Here is an 18,291-nt window from a genome sequence, read left to right as displayed (position 1 = left end):
GCCGTTGACAAATAACTCGGCAGCCAGCAATAACAAATGTCAGTGTCAGTCGCCGACCGTGGCTCAGGTTGGGAGTCTCCTAATGACAACCTCACTCTTGCCTTCCATCTCCAATGCTCAGCCAACCTGTCGATGCAGCAGCGGCACTCAGTGCATCTTGATTATTTGAGGAGGCGCAAGTAAACGCTAAAGATCGAGGGGTAAAGCGCACACATTCAGGCTAATGCTAATCTGCTTGCGTAGTGGCCCTGGAGAAGCGGCGTGTCCATTGATTTGATCTCTCACATCAAAAGACAAACAGTGGTGCAAGTCAGCACTTCCCTGGTCAATGTCACTCCTTGAAGTGATTCCCTAACACACATGCACACACACATGCATCTTAATGCATGTAGCCAAGCAATGGCATTTATCTAAAAGAAAGAATAGTTTGCAGTAAAAGCACAGACATCCACCAAGGCTGAACGATTCAAAATGTGTCCTCCTTCTAAACACTGCAAGTTGTTCTACTGGATCAACTTGGTGACTCTGTCCCAAAGGCCCCTAATTCAAATTGACTCTAACAGTGAAAAACAAATATATATATATATATAATATGCTGTATTCTGAGTTTCTGAATTTCATGGGAATCGGTAGTTTTTATGTAATACTGTTCCCAAACATCAATCAAAATATTCCCTCTTGCCCTACACCTTTCGTACTTAGTGGTCAAAGGGCAATGCCCCCGCGCCCTTCCCTCCTCTAGTTCCGATCTTAGACGGTAGTGATTCCAGTAGACTCCACAATATTGTATTTGTGTTCCTTTGTTGTCTTTTCTGTGATATTATTTATTTTGTTTTGAATTCCAGTTTTGGTTGCTTTAAAGTTGATCCAAAGTATGAATGAAAAAAAAAAATCCACCGAGTGAGCAAAGTGGTTTCTATATTCACCTACAAGCCCGAGTCAGCTCTTTAGAGACTTGATGCATTTGCATGGAATTTATTCCTTTGTCCCTACCTGTTACGGATCTTTCATTAATGTTGTCTTTTAACGCAGAGTCTCCTGCAGAGCCCGGGAATAAAGTTGACAGTGCTTGGAACTCTGGAACTGCTGAAAAAAAAAAAATGTTCAAAGCGCCACGCGGACCCCTTTATGTGTTCCCTTAATCATTCAAAAGCCTGTGGTGGTATGCCACTTGCGTAGCTCCTCCATATGACGAGGAGAATTAATGTTTGGCCCCTCTGATGCATTCTTTTTGAGGGAATAAAAGGCGTGTGAAGGAGAGGGGGGGGGGGGGGGGGGGAGAGCATTATCTATTCAAGGAGCACCGGGAATACGCCGACTGTGCCTCAGCTCTGTTGTAGCTGCTGCGTCTCATTTTGTCTATCGCAGATCACAGAGCTTCAGACCGCGATCTTTGCAACGGGGGATACGCCGAGTCGGAAATGGTGCTGTTTTATTAGAACCCTGTGGGAGAGTTTTGTAGAGGCAGGCGCACTGTTGAGCCTATTTGAATCCTGCTAGTGCTGAATAGATATGATAATATTGGAATTCTTTGGAAATCATTGCGACATAGGACTTTTGATGTTGTTGTCCTGAGATCCTCTGGTAGATGGATCACTATAGCCGCACTGTGTTTTACGAAAACCATACAATTCAAATTCTTTCATTGTCGTTTTCAGACTAAGGACAAATAAATCACCGTCTTGTTGCCACAGTCAAAAGCCAAATCATTTGAGTGTTTGACCTCTTAAAATTGCTCAATCTTTCTTTCTTTCTTTCTTTCTTTCTTTCTTTCTTTCTTTCTTTCTTTCTTTCTTTCTTTCTTTCTTTCTTTCTTTCTTTCTTTCTTTCTTTCTTTCTTTCTTTCTTTCTTTCGTCCCAATGGTGGCACAATTAATTATTTTTTTTCTTCGTAGTTTTCAAACAACCGCCATTGTCACAGACAAGATTGTGTAATTTTTTAAAACTTTTAAGTTCCAGTATATTTGGAGCACGTGGAAATGTATTTGAGTTTACGTGTGGAGGTGGGTGAAGAGAAATAGCAGGGAGACCGGTAGCCCAAGAGATACGCAAGAGGACAATACTGTCTCATGGGAGAAATTTATGCTGCTGAAGTTAATTTGAATACATAAAGGAAGACTAAAGTAGGAACGGAATGGGGCTACAACATTCTCTGTGTTTTCCTGTTCCCTTGTGGGAAAGAAAAAAAGGCAGATTAGCTCATGTTTTCTTTTTTCTTAACAATGTGGCCCTATTTGCTATTACTAATGATGAGCGATTGAGCCAGAAATAGAATTAGCACTTTGCTCCAGTTCTTCTCACATACAGTTGCAATGCAATACTTGCTGGTCAATAGTAGATTTAACTTTTATCTTTAAAAAAAAAAATAATTTAACCAAATAAAACACCAGTTGAGATTAAATCTCTTTTACAACTGTGACCTGGCCAAGAGGCAGTGTTACACATATACAGAATAAAACGAACAAAAAGAATGATCACATAAAATATACGATGATGTTAAACACAATAACGGTAAATCAATCACCTTGACAAGCACAAACAGAGGTTAAAAGTTTAGTAATATTGTGCTTAAAGCACGTCAAAGAAACTAAAGTGGCCAACTTAAGTCTAGTTTGGAAATTGTTCTATTTTTTTCTCGTTTTTTAACATTTGTAACAGTGCAAAAGTTTTACTGCTATGAACGTGAGTCATTGAAAAAAATATTCCCATAAAAAAAGAAAGAAAAAGCAAAACAAGGAGGATCAAACTCTAACTCGTCATGACTCTGTAATGCTTATTTTTCTCTAAATGTAGCTCAAATTCCAAACTGTAAGATCAGAAAGGCATGCATGGGTCTCCAGAGCTTTTAGTCTAATGCTTTTCACTGGTCAGCCATGATAACATTGATGTAATGTATTGCCAAAGTAACAAACTAAGGGCAGCAAGGCTTTTTCCCACCAGTGCTAACTGAGTGTTATGACTAAGGCTACACACGCACACACACTCGCATGCACATACATGCAAAACAATACAAAACAGTGCAACCCAAGAAAGAGTAGAAAATATTCATATCAGCACATTTTCCTGCTCAGGCAGACAACGCCCCGCATATTCCCCTTTGTACTTTTCCTGTTTGGTCTGCCCCCTTTTACTTTGTCTCTTATCTGAGCATCATTCATTCCTTGTGAATGATCTTGCTTTTTTTTTTTTTTTTTCTGCACGCCTCTTGCCCTCACCGAAACTCTACTTAAAAGAACGAGAGAATAAGGCTCTCCTTTGCAGACGACAGTTCTGTTAGCGTGACCCAAACTACCTGGGACAAATTTATTTCATATAGTACTTGGAAAATAAAGACAATTCTGATTCTGAATATTCAGGGTGCATGACCTGGACAAATATACACATCAGGTCTGCTCAGTGTGTTCTCCAGAGCTCCTGGAGAGGTCGCTGTTGTATGGTGTCCCTTCTTTTTAGCAAGTTGTGTGACATTGAAGACAGCAGAAGGGATTACAGAGTTAATTTTGTTTGCCAAGCCGTAACGTCTAGCACAAACACCAATTCTTTTTTCCTTTTCGAATAGAAAAGTTTTGTTGGTGCTTAATCTTTGCAATGATGATCCGTCATTAATGTCCATGCCAGTGTTAATCACATTGCACTGGTAGTAAGTTAACCAAATGAAGAGCCTTGTGTACATATGTCTCAAGGCATTTTAGAACGGCGGGATTATTATGATTATTTTTCTCTCCACTGGAAAAAAGCACATTATGTTAATCGCCAAATCCCCCCCCCCCCCCCCCCCCATATTTATGTATCTGGGAGATGATTGTAGTGTGCAGTGATGAGTGGGCTTTATTACCACCAACACAAATGAGACCGTCTGAATGAGTTCATCCTCAGCATTTGTATGTGCCATTTAGCTCCAGAAGACGGTGTTTATTAATCCGCAGTTGTGCATATGAATCAAGCGCTTGGCATTAATCACAAACTACAAGGGCCCAGATGGTACAGTCGTCGCCAAGCTTGAATTAATACAAAAGGTTGAATCGGGATATCTTTCTCAAGGACCTTTGAAGAATGACATGACTAATTATTGTTGCTAGATGCACACTTTATTAAAAGTCGTCATAGCGAAAGGCTGCCAAGCTTTATTACAGCGTCGACGCTAAAAGTGAACTTGTAGTCTGAGCTCGTAATGTGAAATTCATATCGCATCATATCACAAACCGTCACTACCGTGATGGATACATACACTATAAACGTGATTAGTCTCTTAGATTAAAAATCAATCTGCATGCATTTTGATTTGCGCGGGCCTAAAGTGAATTAAGGCCCCCCAACAACACGTCCTGTTATTACTGAGGGGGAAACAAAAGAGGAAACTTAAGACAAAGGGTGCAGGTGTACTCTATCTGCTCCAGTGCAGGTGACAGATGCCCTCCAGCCACTCTAGTAATTATGACCGCAGGAAAAGGAGTAAATGAGATTAGACGTGAATAATAAAGGCGGAAAGTTCAACGGCAGAGGAAGTGAGTTGGAGAGGTGGGCGTGTTCAAAAAAGGCATACGTCAACAAGACGGACAATGGTTGAAGTTGTATTCCATAATGTATCACTCACTTCTTTCTTTGTATCGTTCGATACATTGTAACTTTGGACGTAATACCGAACTACTAAAACTACAGTTAGCGTTCAATTAATAAATCCAGCTAGTGTATCACTAAATGTACCTAATGCAGTGTCCAGTGAAAGTTGGAGGATCACATTGTAGCGGTTGTTATAAGAGTCCATTATGTTCTCATTTAGTGAATTGATAACATCAGCACATGGTGTATCGGATCACTGCCTTTGGTGAAATAAAAAGTAGGCTGAGTGAGAGTTCATGAAGTTCTTACTTTATAAAACACTTCTCAAGTCTATTAGCATTTGTATTACTTTGGATATCTTGAGCTGAAACAATTAACGGACAAATTAGAGGCGAGGGAAGTTCATTTGTATAACACTTCATGGGCTATACAAATACGTTAAATGTATTACAGAAAGGGAAATAACATATTGCAAAAACATCTAAAATAATTAGGTCAAAATGATTAAAATCCAGCACCTAGATAAAATGAATGATCCCATGCAAATTGGAATTAACTAGAGCGAGAGTTAAGGATAATAGAATCATGAAAATGCTTTAGTAATCAAGAATGTTTTCAGCCCTGATTTAGCAGAACTGACAGTTTGTGTAGATGTACGGTATTCAGGGAGTCTGTTCCACAGGTTGCTTCACTTTGTTTGGTTCTGGTTCTGATTCCAGATAACCTGAGGGGTTTGAATGCTCCCATAGGTTACTAATACATCTTGTATGGAATTGGGTCAATGACCATTTGAGGATTTATACACCAACAGCAAGATTTTTAAATCTATTGAGTGATTTGAGGGCAGATGTCCTGTGGTCCACCTTTTGGTGTTTATAAGAATTCTCCAGGAAGTATTTTGGATCCGCTGCAGCTGCCGGAAAGATTTTTGTACCCAATGGGCAGATAAGATGATGATGTCACCCACACATTTGAATTTTCCCTTTGAAAAATATCTTTACGTAACAATTTTTTTTAACCAAATGATACAGTTTCAGGACATATTTCTTTGAAAATATTTGAAAAAAAACATTGTTTTTCTTGAGCTAATACAATTGTATTTTTTTTCTTTTTTTTACTTGGAAAAAATATTACTTTCCATAATAATGGAATAATAATTTCTTCTTCTAACATCTCAAATTAAATCTTGTAACATATGACATCATTCCTACAATATTACAACATTTAAAAGTAAATATATCTGACTTTTTGTTGCACGTTTCTGTATTTTTATTCCCTTCTTTCTTTCTATTGTGGTCCTTCACTTGACTCCGCAATTGAACAATTGAAAGATGAACTTTCAAATGCATCCTCTGCATTTAGCCAATGTATGCTCCTATAATCTCATCTGTGCTCATGAATAATTCAGTGTATCCTTTATCAGCGTCTTTCAATAAAGAGGAGAGCACGAAACAGTCGACATGGGCGAAGGATGCTGTCAAACGACGACACTCTTACAACTTTAGTGCAATTAAATCACATGTGATCAAGCTGAAAAAAAAATGTCATCTTATTAAATGGATACATATCCTGTCTGTGCACGGCAGTGACAATGCGACGCACAATTTAATTTGTTTTCTTTTTTTTCAAGTGTGGCACTTTAATGTATTCCAGCTTCTCCTCCTCATTCTAAAGGACATTGCATCTCATTTCTTGTCACTTGTCGTCTAAAATTCCTAAAGGTACAATTAGCATTTTGTCTGACAAAATGTTGAAAGGTTCATAGATTGATATTTGCAGAGAAAAAAATGTAGCTAGGGTGTTTTTTTTCCATCCTCCTTGTCTTTCTGCAAATGCAAATTTTGACATTTATTAACTTTTATTGCAGATACTCTGTTTATGGATTGTAAAAAACAGGCATTGGTTTAATGTGAATGAAGCAAAATTGCATTGTTTAAACAGAATCTGGGTGTAATTTAGTGTTGTATGGCAATGAAATGTTTTACGGGGTTGATTTATGATGTGTGCCAGGCCATCATTATTTTGCTCCTCTTCCACAAACCAGTTACAACACATCTCTCTCCCTTTTTCTTGAGATTTTTCTTTGTGCCCAGATCAGCACTTTCCTACTTTCTTCTGTTTACCCCGATCTAAAAACAAATTACAAATGTATTTCATAATTTTAGTCTCATGTCACATGACCTAGCACAAAGGTATTCTTGGAACATGTGGGGCGATATCTACTTATGACCACCTTAACCTCTAAAAATCTGAGATAGCCCCTCGATTTGGGAATTTATGGACAAGGCTTTTCCTCTCTATAAATAAAGCTTAATGTTGCTTAATTTCAGAAACATGTGATCAATCGCCACGAAAATTAATGTGGACATCTGTACTTATGCCTACTCCATCTGCTGAAAATCATTAGCGTGATCACCTCAATAGTTTGGATTTTATGGACATTAAGAGTTTTCCTCTTTGAGAAATAAAGTTGAAGAGCGTGCCTGTGGAGAGGAAGATGTCGATGTCCTTAAAAATTGGGGCAGTCGTTTTAATATAGTTGAAATGCGGATGAGTAGAGAACTTTGATGACGCTTGTTTGTCGTTTTCTGATTCAATATTAAGTGGCTATGGGGACAAATGTCCATACAATTCAAAATACAGGGGGAGGTGGGGGTCATTATATTTCACTTGTGACCCCATTGATGACCTATTGAGTGGTGTAGAATAGTGTTTCTCGACCTATATTAATCCTTGTTTTACAGAAGGGCAATCTCATGGCATCATCAAACAAAAATTGCACAAAGAGGATAAAAGCTATTGTAATTTTGTCTCAATTTACCAAATTTACAGTATTTACTGTAAAATCTGGGCCTGAATGCCTGAATGAAGCACAACGGGTGTGTCGAAACCGAACCAAAACCATGCTGCAAAAACCAACGGTACGAACCGTACTTGTTTTCGCAGTGTTTTTTTTAACATGACCAATTTTCTAAAACAAATTTTCCCTGAAAAAAATGTTTATCCTCGTGATATTACCAACATTGGGATCCATTCATTATCCGGACCGCTTTTCCTCATGAGGGTCGTGGGACAGCAGGATTTTTTTCTTTCAATTCTTTTGAGTATCCCCCTTGAGAAATAATGTCAGCACTTTCCCACCTTCAAAGTCCTTTTGTTTCCCAGATCCCTCCTAACACTTCTAATTGTACAGGAACACTTGTTAAGTATGGCTGGTAAATAAAACAGGAAACGCATTATTTCCTTTTAGTGCAGATTAAAGGTGCAGCTCTGAACACAGTAATGAGCTTTTACATAAAATTGCTGGCAGGGAATCTACACTAGCGTCTAGTTTTAACTGCACTTGATTCTTTTTTTTCTCCCCTCCTTGATGTTAAACATTATTTCACCCGCTAATGAAAAATACATCTTTCCACCCGCCTATCTGTTAATTAACATGTTTGTGCTCAGGGATTTTCAAAAGGCGATACGATTGCTCTGGATCTGATTAAAAGCGAGCGATACGTAATAGGCTGCTTGTTTTCCTTTGCGTCCGTCCTGTTAATTGAATAGGCTCGGAATGTCGTTCCTAGCCACAACAAGTTTGCCTCCCTGCTCAGGATGTGCTATCTTAATTACGCATCGTTCTGCCAAATGCGGTTCAATTTCCTGGTCGGGACAGTTTCTGTTAACTGCTATTTTTTAAGGGCAACCGCCGCGTCAACGATGATGAAAGCAATTAAAGTTTCCCTTTGTTTTCCCAGATAGGCCTTGGTGCTGTTTGTAGAGCGTTTATTAAACATTTGCCAAATGGAATTGAATCTGTCATCGATGAAGTTTTCACAGACAATTACCTTTTAGCTTAGCAAACAACACCCCTCCCTCACTACCTCCTTGGAGTTGACGTCTTTGATTTCATTGCAGAGTAAGAGAGATTGAGAGAGAGCGAGAGAGACAGAGCAAGAGACAACTTTGAATATAATTTTACCATCGGAATTTCTCAATTAGCATAGCACATTTTCTCCATTAGATAAGCTGCCTTGAGAGAGCGGCCCAGTTTAATCTGTTTAATGTCCGTGTAAACTATAATCTCCTGATTCTAAAAAGAAAATCCCTTAAGGACATCATTGGCATGCACTCTTCATAAGAAGACTTTTTGAAAGACGCCATCGAGTGTGGCTTTTAAAGAGGGACTGTAAAACATTTTTATGCCTATCAATGCCTTTTCATGCTAAAGACGCAGCAAGTCGTTAGTGTGTTTCGCTAATCATCAGCTTCTCTGGGTGGAGGTTGCAAATTTGTCCTTTCCTGACTGTCACAGAATTGTGACTTGTCAGAATAACACGTCAAGTGATTGGACCACCCCAGATTGTCTGGGTTCACTCATTTCAAGGGCTCTAGATTCACGTTGTCCCCAAACTTTTGTTGCACCATCACATACATTAGACGCACCCAAATTTCGGACTGCATCACATTCAACACTGAAATTTTATAGGTTGTCATTTTTTGGAACAATTTCACTGCCTGTCTTTTTCAGTATCAAACTGATCCTTAAACAATCCTTATTGTTTATCGTAATAAACAATATCGTTGTTTTGTTTGCGCTTGAACCAAATGAAGCCTCCATTTGTGTTTAGCTTCTAGTGTACGGAAAGAAGGGTTTCTTTTTTTTCCATCAACAGAGTGCCCATGATTGTCTTCCATCAAGTAGGAATTAAAAGGCCTGCAAATATGCTCTCCTTCTTCGTGCATCACAGCAAGTCACTCCATTGATTAGCGTGCAGGAAATGACTCATGCATTTGGTGTACATTATAACAAATGTTCTCTTTGCATTACAATTGAATTGTGATTGTTATGTCCAATCAATGCGCAAAGGTCATGGGATCGCCGCCGCCAGCGCTTTAATGGAGAAGTCGATGAGGATTCATTTTAATCACTGCGGCTGTTGCCAGAACGAGCACGGCGCAGCGCCTCGATGCCGTCAATGGGCCGGTAATTACAGCTGTTTATACAGGTTGGCGCACCGGCAATTTAGAAATCTACAAATCTCTCGTTCCTTCTTGCGCTTGTGTTTTGTGAGCGGTGTGGCGTCAAATGAAGTGAGAGTGAGAGCAAATGATGTTGGCTTCATTTTAGAATTTGGTGGGGAAGCTGTTATTTGACATACTTTTGTGTGCGGCAGCGTGTTATTAAAGTGTTGTATGTTAACACTTGCCTCAAGTGCTGGCAGAGGGTGCTCTTAAATTAGTCTTATTTACAACAGCACCACTCGATAAGTGTGCCTTTTAAATGTGAGAAAATTGCGCAAGTAAACGATTTCTTTGGGTAATTGAATTGTTACCAGAGAAATAAGAGAGTTAGCTATACAACATACTTCATTTCCCATAATTCACCATCGCCACAAATCTTTGTCCCTCAGTGGACTGATTTTCAGGTGAAAAGGAGCTTTAATATATAAAGTGCGCCTTATAGTCAGGTGCGCCTTATATATGGACCAATATTGAGCCACTACAACAGGCGACATCTATTGAAGATATCTTCTCAGGGTGTGGGCAATGCCAACTAGATAACTGTATGAAGGGACAATTAGTGCTGGACATTCCCCAAAAATCTGAAAAAAAAGTTTAATGCTACATCCACAACTTCTATCATATAGAGTTCTCTAGTGTATACATGTTCTCAGATATTTTCATTGAACGTACTGTATTTTTTGGACCATAAGGTGCACTTAGGATCCTTTCATTTTTCTCAAAAATTAAAAGTGTGCCTGTATGGATGCTGTCTTTGTTTGGCTTAAATTCAAACTCTTTCCTTCTTACTTTGATGCATTTAATAGCTAGCAGGCGTACATATTTTTGTCATACAAGATAATTTAGCTTCAAGTTTGTAAATATACAAAACACACAGGAGTGCACATAAAAGTTTTGATGTGGTTCTTTGATGAGCAGCAGACGTTGTTGTTTGGTTCGGCTAGTGGTTGATTTGTTTATCCTAAAAAAGTAATCACAACGTTTTCTTAACATAAAAACACATCTGTTCCAGCGTAGTGTCCCCTTCACCTCTGGCTTGGCATGTTTGTGTTAGCTGCTGCCCGAGAATAGATGAGTTCAAGGCGTTGTGACCTTGAAGAAAACAAATATTCATGATCAATAGTGGCTTTATTCCGAGCATCTCAATGATCCCAAAGTGTGCCACGACGCTCTCCCTCTTTCCCGGCGAGATTTATTCGGACGAGGCAAGAGGACGTTTGCGACGAGTGCACCGTATCGCCGCCGCTTTCAAATGTCATGTAATCGTAGGTTAAAGGAGAGCTAAGTGATGCCGCAGATTATGAATTAGCCATGAAACATAATACAATTCTTTGTTGCGAGCACAGTACAGCTGCACAATTAAAGTTATTTATCTCTCTCGTTTCTTTCTTCTCCCCCCGTGCAAGTTCATCAATTATATTGTGCTACACTTAATGTCCATAAGAGGATGATGCATGATTGCTCTAATTATTTCTTATTCACCATGCTTTCTAAAGCATATCAATTTTGTTAATACCATGTAATTAAAACACGTCAGCACGCTACAAGTCGCCCGGCCCGTATTAATGACTATGAAAATTATTTTAATTAAATAGCCAATTATAGAAAAGTCTTAAGCACGAGAATTGACATTTAAATGAATTCTATTTAAATTGCTTTTCAACATTGTTTTATCAAAGCGTTGCGGCCTGAATAAATTATAACAAGAAACAATATACCGTCCCATTGATCATTTGCAACGTAGGTTTTCAAACGCCTGCCTCACGCCATACATCATACACGCTGATTACAATTATGACAAACTCATTTGTTTCACACAACCTCTGCCACATCTGCGCACTTCTTTAAAAAGTATTTAAAAGAATACTTTGTTTGTCGTCCATCACATACAATTAGTAATTTGATCAATGTTTTCTGGAATTCTCAAAAGAATTAATTCTACAAGTGTGTTTTTCTTTTTCTTTGTGGTGATAAGCAAAGAATGTGTTCAGTATATTGACAGCACAACTAATTTCATATAAAATACAGAATCAGATTAGTTGGACCAAGCCCATGAGTACGGGTAGCAAATTGGAAAGTTTCTTTTTAATTTCAATTATATATTTTATATTTTTATAATATATTTTTTAACTTTTTAGGTCAATTTTTTTCATCAGTTTCTTCCTAATTTCATTGTTTACAAGTTGTACAATGACAAATAAGGCATTCTATTCTATTCTATTCTATTCTATTCTATTCTATTCTATTCAAAGAGGCAAATGAGACAAATTATAGTGCACCATTTGGTTGCAACCAGCAGAGGTGCTGTTTATTCACTTTCAATGAGTTTCTAAACTTGTGCAGTGTGACAAACTTTGAAGACATGGACGGCAATGTGGCGTCTACCTGCAATTATTCATTTTATTATCCACATTTGCTTATATGGTTTTGTTTCATATTGTGTGTTAATTTTTGCCTGCTCTGCATCCATTGCAGTTTGATCATCTTGGAAGGGGATCCTCCCATCTGCGGTCCGTTGAGCTGTTGAGGATCCTGGAAGAATCTTTCCAGGACTGCAAAAACACGTGGCAGAGAAGGCTGGGAAAGTGATGAGTCAAACCAAGTTAGTATTTCTATAGACCTACTAAAAGCACGTGAGTCACAAAGGGCTTCACAGACCACTCATGCTCGGCCACATTTCTTGATCTACATGCACACTTCACATGCAACATTGACTTATATATTTTTTTGGTCTATTCCTTTTTGTGTTTTTTACAAACTCTGTGGTGTAGAGAAATTGTTTTCTTCTGTTATCATAGGTGGGGTCATATATGGCAGCCCACCCACTTTGTTGAAAGACACCAAAGATTGAAACATCCCGTTGTTTAATACTTACCCAACCCCCAGTCACATACCAGGCTCATATATTATCCCACATGATTCACATAAAATGTGAAACATATATTTTTCCCTCTGACCATTACGAGTCGTGCATTGCCGTTAACCTGCGCAAACAATACTTGCAAACTGTTGTGACATTCATTGTATGTAATGAAATCTTAATATGGTGCATATTTAAGTGAAAGGTTAGCAACATAAAGGGCAAATGGATTGCCACCGCAATGAATTTTAAGCAGCTATTGATTTTTACACTACAGGCTACCTCTTTTCTTGAATGATAATTTTGAAATGATACAACTGCTTCTCCTTAAAGATACAACCGAGTATCACAGCATATGTATTGTTTTGGATCGGAATACACTCTTTCCTCCCAGTGGGAATAGCAATGTGCGAGCATGCTGTAAAAGGCAATTAAAAGAGACATTTAAGTACATAATAGTATATGAAATTTAATGTAATATATTTGCCTTGAAGGGTGTGATAATCAATTTAATGTTGGCACATGGTGGGGTGTTTTAGTGTCCTAATAATAGAATTGTATTTGTAATCATGATTAGGATACGGCACAGAGTAGAGCATATGCAGGCAAGGTTGACAACACTGGCAGATGGCATTGGGGCAACTGGCCATTTCTGCAATCAGCAGTGTGCACTCTGACCAGTGGATAGTGATATGGGAATCTTTGTTCTTCTAACAGCCTGGAACAACATTAATTCCTGTCCTTAAAAGGCAACGTATGTCAATATAAACAGAAAGCTGATCCTAAGACATTTTCTAGATCGTTCAGCCTCATTCGAGTTGCAGGTGAGTTGAAACCGATACCAGCTGACTTTGAGTATCAATCTGAGTATCGCAATAAAGTAAATTTATATGTTCACTATTTAGAAGAAGATGGGAAATGACGAGATTATAATCCTTTTTTTGTATTTGGGAATGGGTGAAACAGTTATGAGAATTTCAGAATAAAAGCTACGACAGGAATAACTCCTCTCGGCCAATCAAATGGTTTGTTCTAAACAGCTTGGCAAGTGGCTGTGCGCAAGGGATGCAAGCGGTGACAAAGAGCGTGTAAACAAATCATGTAGCACGTTCAAATATAATGGTGAAGAAAAGGCAGGTTAAATCTCTCTCTCTCTCTCTCTCTCTCTCTCTCTCTCTCTCTCTCTCTCTCTCTCTCTCTCTCTCTCTCTCTCTCTCTTGCTCTATCACCCCCTTCCATCCCTCCCGCCCTCCCGCCCTACCTACCTACCTACCTACCTACCTACCTACCTACCTACCTACCTACCTACCTACCTACCTACCTACCTACCTACCTACCTACTTATATACATATATACATATATACATACATATACACATATGTACATGTATACTTACATATACACATATGTATACATACATATATATACATACATACATACATATATATGGTAGTTTGTACCTTATCTGAAAGACTTTACCTTTTTAACTTTTATTTGTTGGCCATGCTGTAAGCTTTATAATCATGCAAAAAATGAGTAAAAGGTTGTTGTGGCTTCAGTAGAAACCACAGTGGTTCTGGTGGTTTGGATTCAATGGAAACATTATGCAAACTTTACAAGCACACAGGCATTGTCGGTGCTTATGTACATGTGTGTGTGGTGTGTGTCCATGCATGCGCCAAAGTGTTTAAAGTGTGTGTGGGTGTTCAGTGTGTATTTTTCATATTGACTTTTAAGGAATGGTGATCTTAATGAAAACATTAAGCAAATGTTTCATACACTTGTTTAAAAATATAGTCATGGACTAGTCATGGCAAAAATGTGTCATGGGTCGGCAACTCCGGTCCTTGAGTGCTGGTGTCCTGCATGTTTTCTGTCTCCTTGTTGCAACACACCTTATGATCAGGATTGTTATCCATCTTCTGCAGACCTTGGTAATTATCTGACCATTTGAATCAGGCAGTGTTACAACAGGGAGATGTAGAAAACATGCAGGACCTTGTCCCTCGAGGACCGGAGTTGTCTACCCATGCTGTACAGTTATGTTCTGGACCTCCACTCCATTTTTTGTTTCAAGTGAGGAACCCTAGCTGATCTACTGTAGGCTATATGTGTCAAGAGATTTAAAAAGTTGTGGCTCGAGCAGAAAGCACTGTGATTCGGGTTGTTTGGCAAACTTTTCATCCAGTAGTTTAAAAGCATACAGAGGAGGCATGCATGCGTGCATGGAGTGTGCGTGCTTAAGTGTGAACTTCCTTTGGTGACACAATATTTGACACAACAAAACTCTAATGCATGCTGTACTTTAGGACTTGAAGACTCTTTCGATTTAATTTCTAATGGACTATAAGTAAAAATAAGTTGCGTCTTTCATAGAAACACCAGACAGTAGGCAAATGTTTTATATTTAAGTTTTAATATTCATAATAGGAGGATGCGTGTGCGTGAGGGCGCGCGCGCGGACAAAACGTGCGAATTGAAATTATTCAAAATAGGAATGAGCATGTATTGAGCGTAAAAAGACTTGAAGAGTTTTCTTTTTTAACTTTGAAGTGAGCAATTCCGATCTCGTTCAAAAGCTTTTAAAAAACGAATCGATAAAATAAAGGTTGTTGCGACTTCCTAAATTGGTTTGGAAACAAAGGTTCATATTCACGATTGGAGCGGACATGCGTTGTGTGTGCGTGCGTGCGCGTTCTCTTCTAAAGACTTTTTGTTGCACTGTCCCCAAGCTCCACCCCCTCGCGCACCGTGTGACAACAACAAGTCATCCAGCGAGCCGAGCTTCACTTTTCAGCTCATTTTCCTGCTGTCATTCCTCCTCCTATCTTTGATCATTGTCCTGCCCCCCTCCTCCTCCTCCTTTCTACCCCCATCACGCACTACTCACGCCTCTCTCTTCTTGTTCTTCTTTTTTGGTGCCCCAACTTCCACGCAACTTATCTGAGGAGCTCCAAACACGCACCCAAAAAAAAACCTCTGGTGGATTTCTTTTATTCGGCCAAGCTGGCTCGCGCACTTTGAACTTCGGCGACTTTTCCATAACCCCCCCACCCCGCACCTTCCCCTCGAAGCGCTGCAAGGTGACCATGGCCGCCGTCCCGGCTGCTCTCCTCTCGCCGGCTTCCCTGGTCCCTCCGCCGCCGCCTCCTCCTCCACCCCCGGCCGCGATCTCCAGCAGCACCGGCATCAGTGCGTCTCCGCCGTCGACCACCTCCTCTCCGTCTCCGTCCTCCTCCTCCTCGTTGCCTTCCCTGCAGACCGCGGTCGGAGCAGCGCAGACGCTCTTCCGCTCCGAGCTGCTGGCCGCTGGCAGCCCGGTGGGCATCTCGGGGGCCGGCAAGCCCGTCTACTCCACGCCGTCGCCCGTGGAGAACATCCCGCAAAACAACGAGTGTAAGATGGTGGAGCTGCGCGGAGCCAAGGTGGCCTCGTTCACCGTGGACGGCTGCGAGCTTATCTGCCTCCCCCAAGCTTTCGACTTGTTCCTCAAGCACCTGGTGGGGGGCCTGCACACCGTCTACACTAAGCTCAAGAGGCTGGAGATCACGCCGGTCGTGTGCAACGTGGAGCAGGTCCGAATCCTCCGCGGGCTCGGCGCCATCCAGCCCGGCGTCAATCGATGCAAGCTCATCTCCAGGAAGGACTTCGAGACCCTCTATAACGACTGCACCAATGCCAGGTAAGTGAAAGAAGTGGTGTGTGTGTTGGGGGGTGGGCGGGGGGGTCCTTTGCTGTGGTCCGCGCTCCTTGCGCGTAAAGCGCACGGGATTCAGTTTTGGTGCGTGTTTTCTCGCGTTTTACGCGCACGAAGGTTCTAAAAAGCTGCTGTGAGTGCAAAAGTGTGTTTGAAGCGTGCGTTAAAGTTTGGACTTCCAGAAAGGGTTAGAAAAAAGTTTAGTTAAAAGTCCCAACCCCCCACTCACTTCACTGATTAATTAATTTGCTTTTAATTTATTATCCAGATTATAATCCCTCAACATTGTGATGTTTCTATATTTTGTTTAGCAATCTACAATCATATCACACACATGCAGGCATGTAAGAAGAGATGGAAAGGACACAAACTGCTGGGGGTGTGGGGGCAGTGCCTTGCTCAAGGGCTATTTAGCAGTAGCCAGAAAGCAGGCCCGCAACTCTCCAACAATTAGTTACTATTTTAACAGTTTGGCCGTAGCAGGTCTTCAATCGTGACCAAACAGCTCCAAAGTCCAAGTCCTTATGGATGAGCTCCATCAGCCAAAATTAATTAGCAAATCATTTCACTCATGCATTTAATTATGGTAAATAGAAAACATTTTTTTTACAGTGATACACATTTTTCACATCCTATTTTAAAAGAAAATTTATAATATATACATATATATATTTTACTGACTGCCAGTCCACTCCATAATAATGATTACAAATGTACTGAGTGCACATGCCAGGAATTATGATGGGAGATTAACGATCCTCAATTAAACAGCCTCCATTTGTAGAAAAGCTCACCACAGAGGCACAGTGACACACACACACACACATACGCACGCACACATGCACGAGGGAGGGAATTAATACATCACTCCATATTAGCAATCGGAAGATTTTCGGACCCGCCATATGTTTTAATATGGCGTGATTAAAAGCCCCAGATCAATAGTTGATTATTCCTGTCTCTCTCACACACACATGGCGGTCAGACTGACCGTCTCACCTGTCACTGTGATTGATTCCATATCGATCCCACCTCCCAACCGTATCCACGGCTACAAGAAAGAAATGCAAATATGATGGGAAAGTGGCGGAATAGTCGTAAACACTTTGAGACACTTGGTCATCTTAAAAAAATATTGACTACTGCTGAAATCAATTATATTACCGCACATTTTTTTTTGTCGCTGAGTGAAAGCATTAAGTTGAGTTGCCTTTTCAGATTTTATAAATAACAGAATGTACAGACAAATATGTCAGTCAAACATGTTTATTATAGTATGTGCATAAGAGGGTGGGATGCTTTGGGCTTTTTTTTTTTTTTTAATTTGTATTTGTTTTCTATATTTTTTTATTCAAAAGTTGCAGATGCATTTCATGCTTTTCAATATACAGCAAGACGCAAATTAAATAATTTAAAAAAAAATTGGCCGAAAGCCTCAGGGTATGTTGTGGTCATCTACCAGCATGCATTTCTGGTTGAAATTAGGTCTGTCTAGTTCCTTTGGTTGCCAAGGTTTTTTCTCCCTTATCACTTATTGGACATTAGTGAACTTTGGGCAAATCTTGACACACGTGTGTCATCGTCTTCCTGTTTGCTCGCATATTCGTACTTCTCTTCATGTCACCGGTGTAGGTGTGTGCTTGCGTGTGTCATTTTGCTGGATTGGTGTGGGGGGTTAAAGGATAATGCAGTGCCTCGCGCCGCTTTAATGACGCTAAAGTGCCGAGCTATTACGGGGCACACGGACACAGCACTGTAATTGTCTGTGAAAGCCGCCAGGTCCTGCGGGTCGGTGCTGGGCTCCAAATCAATCAGTCAAGAAGAGGCCTGCCCGTCCGCTTGAGCGTTCGTCCGGCCGCCCGTCCCATTTGCAGAATTACATCACGTGCGAGAGGCATCTGCTGGATAAAAGGCTTCTGTTGCTTACAATCATTTTATTTGTGTGCAATGTGTGTGCCTGTGTGTTAGTGTGTGATTGAACTGCCGCTGACAAGACGGTCAGTTTGTGTAAACAGGTTGCCCGGCCCCCCCCCCCACCCTTTTTTTCCCACCCGTCAGATAAAAAAGTACCCTCTGGAAATGGTTTCCCCCTCCCCATCAGTTGCTGCTCTTCTTTATTTACGCAACAATGAGGTGAATAATACTTGTGTATGGTGTACAATG

The 18,291-nt window shown here is 40.3% G+C and overlaps 1 protein-coding gene and 1 long non-coding RNA gene across 6 annotated transcripts in view; both read left to right on the top strand.

The window, feature by feature from the left end:
- Positions 1-12,048: 12,048 nt before the first annotated feature.
- Positions 12,049-14,008, top strand: LOC125973849 (uncharacterized). The gene is made up of 2 exons (XR_007483304.1): positions 12,049-12,172; positions 13,885-14,008. It is a non-coding gene; the product is annotated as an uncharacterized lncRNA (long non-coding RNA).
- Positions 14,009-14,935: 927 nt separating this feature from the next.
- dachd (dachshund d) overlaps positions 14,936-18,291 on the top strand; it is a 105,499-nt gene continuing 102,143 nt past the window's right edge. For 2 of the 5 annotated variants that reach the window (XM_049728389.2, XM_049728388.2), the window contains exon 1: positions 14,952-16,113. In XM_049728389.2, coding sequence (XP_049584346.1) covers positions 15,521-16,113 — 593 coding nt within the window. In that variant the 5' untranslated portion in view covers positions 14,952-15,520. Of the gene's footprint in view, positions 16,114-18,291 lie in introns of all 5 variants that reach the window. The other 3 variants (XM_049728387.2, XM_049728386.2, XM_049728385.2) reach the window with 3 other exon arrangements.

This window comes from Syngnathus scovelli, chromosome 8 (genome assembly GCF_024217435.2).
Source record: "Syngnathus scovelli strain Florida chromosome 8, RoL_Ssco_1.2, whole genome shotgun sequence".
Lineage (NCBI taxonomy): Eukaryota > Metazoa > Chordata > Actinopteri > Syngnathiformes > Syngnathidae > Syngnathus > Syngnathus scovelli.
Note: the sequence above shows the minus strand (reverse complement) of the source record. Positions and strands in the feature narration are given on the sequence as shown.